Source organism: Brassica rapa, chromosome A06 (assembly GCF_000309985.2).
Source record: "Brassica rapa cultivar Chiifu-401-42 chromosome A06, CAAS_Brap_v3.01, whole genome shotgun sequence".
Lineage (NCBI taxonomy): Eukaryota > Viridiplantae > Streptophyta > Magnoliopsida > Brassicales > Brassicaceae > Brassica > Brassica rapa.
Window position 1 is genome coordinate 15,561,922 of NC_024800.2, and position 2,504 is coordinate 15,564,425.

A 2,504-nucleotide genomic window follows, 5' to 3' on the forward strand; every position below is an offset into this window, starting at 1 on the left:
AAATCCTTTGTCGTTTAGTTTTCCCTTGTTTACAATCAAGTCAAGACATTATGTGTCCTCTGCTAAATATTGTTTATCTTTGTTCCACTCCAGTAAGCAACTGATGGCTGTACGAGATTGCATCTTGAGTTTCCCTCAAACCTCTTTTATTTGAGGCAGCTTTCTCTTTTACCGGTTATAACTCCTTCTGCTTCCTTATGTAGGTTCTAACAGAGCCTAGGAGTGCATTGGGCAAACAGTACAAGAAGTTGTTTCGCATGAACAATGTAACTCATATTTACCACTAACAGTTACTTGCATATGCATATGCCTCTTTCCTCATGCTTTAACCCTCTTTGTTAGGTCCAATTACATTTTACTGAAGGTGCAACGAGGCTTATCGCGAGAAAGGCTATGTCAAAGAACACAGGTGCACGTGGCTTACGGTCTATACTTGAAAGTATCCTCACAGAAGCAATGTTCGAGGTATGGTTGAGGAATGCACCCTTATACCTTGAATCTTCAACATAAATCATTGCATGTTGGTCCCTCCGAACAACTTTGTTGGTGTCTTTAACTGCTAAATTTTGAATCCTAAACAGGTACCAGATAGCAAGTCAGAAGGATCACAGAGTATAAAGGCGGTCTTGGTGGATGAAGAGGCTGTTGGTTCAGATTGCAAGTTCACAACCGTTCGATTCACAGATGGCGATTAGTTTTGAGCATGAGTACATAAGCCGAGGAACCCTAATCTAACCGTTTCCTCAGTCCAATGTGTTCAAGATTGGCGATTTCGATTCTGATCAAGATTAAGGGTTTACGACACCAAGTGTTTGTAATGCTGCTGATAATGTCAACAAAAATAGAATGTGTTCCGGGATCCAAGGGTGACGAGGCTGATGCAGAGTGCAAGAAATGTCAGGATCCAAGAGATGTCAGGATCCAAGAGATGTCAGGATCCAAGGGTGACGAGGCTGATGCAGAGGGCAAGAAAGCTCTTGAGGTGATGTCCGCAAGGACCTAAGCGAGTTGCTCTTGAGGTGATGTCCGCAAGCTCTTGTTTGCTTGTCCTTCGTGTTCGGGATCTTTAGCTTGGTAGGTGATAAGCGTCTTTTGAAAGTTTGCAGGTTGTTGAGTGACCTCGGGGCCTTGAGGCTTGACTCACGAGTCGTAATCGAGGACTTGGTGTACCTCAAGATGATAACCTTCAAGGGACGGGTAAGGATTTCCGGGGAGAAGGAAACTCTACCCAAGATACCTAGGTTCAGGATCATCAAACGGGTTGGTAAAGTGGCATACAAGTTGGAATTGCCAACAGCAATGGATGCATTCCACAACGTATTCCATGTATCACAACTTAGGAAATGTCTAACGGATCAAGAGGTCATTGTGCCAGAAATTCCTTCTGATCTAGGTACGAACTTAACCTTAGTACACACAGGACGTCCTAAATCTTAAATAGGATGGGAAAAGCAATGAGAAAGAAAATAATCCAGATGGTCAAGGTCGTTTGGTTTTGCGTGAGCAAATCACTTGGGAGACTGAGGCCAGAATGAAAGCCGACTATCCTGAGTGGTTCAATCAGTTCATGGATGAGGATGCACTTGGTTCGGATTCGAGGACGAATCCCTTGCAAGTGGGGGAGACTTGTCGCACCCCCGATCCTGAATAGGATCGTTGGGATGGCCATGGATCGAGGAAACGTACCAGCCAGTCTTAGGACATAAAGGCAAGCGTTCCATGGCCAAGAAAGAAGGTTGAGGACGTAAGGAAACTTAGACTTAACCTTATATAAGCTAAGAGACAGACAGCTAGGACGAGTAAAACGGTAACTGGACGAAGTAGACGAGTAGCTCAGCCAGCTCAATGAAGCTAGGTTTAGTTCACTCCAGCTCAGTCCCTACTAAGTCAGCTCCACTAGCTGGACTACTAGCTCACTCATCTGAGGCAGCTGAGAGTCAGCTCATCTCAGCTAGACGGACTGTTCGGGCTTTAGGCCGATGGTCCGGGTCCGGGTCAGTGGCGGGCTGTGAGGTCCGGCCATGAGGGCATGGGCTGTCGGGTCTTTGGACAAGGCCGTGGGCTAAGTCCAGGAGGCTTGGGGCGTGGGTTGGGCTTATGACCGACCCCAAACCCAATCAGAAAGGGCAAAGGGATGCAAGTGGCCGCAATGGCACAACCCTTGGCCGATGGTGCCCATTCGCTAGAAAGTCGTGCCTGTTCGTGGGGCAAGACTTACCCCCTCGTTTTCTATAAATATGGGGGCTCTTCTGTCGATTTCATTATCCAATTCCAGAGTAAAATATTCTGAGAAAAACGTACGTAGAGAGAAAGAAAGAGAGGAAGAGAGAGTTCCGGCCAAGAGAAAGGCCGAGTGTGGTGGTGTTGTGTTCCGGCGACTCTGATCGTTTGAGAACTAACTCCGGTCAAGAATGGGAGAACAAGACAAGGAGAACAGGACCAAGACTGGGCGGTTAGGACGAACGGTTGGGCATGACCCAAAAGGCACGAGTTGTCAAGAGTCA

At 46.8% G+C, this 2,504-nt stretch overlaps 1 protein-coding gene across 1 annotated transcript in view; it reads left to right on the plus strand.

The window, feature by feature from the left end:
• LOC103873641 (CLP protease regulatory subunit CLPX2, mitochondrial-like) overlaps positions 1-1,783 on the plus strand; it is a 2,886-nt gene extending 1,103 nt beyond the window's left edge. Inside the window, exons 2-4 of the mRNA XM_033273981.1 lie at positions 204-266; positions 343-465; positions 582-1,783. Coding sequence (XP_033129872.1) covers positions 204-266; positions 343-465; positions 582-695 — 300 coding nt within the window. The 3' untranslated portion in view covers positions 696-1,783. The remainder of the gene's footprint in view (positions 1-203; positions 267-342; positions 466-581) is intronic.
• The last annotated feature ends 721 nt before the right edge of the window (positions 1,784-2,504 follow it).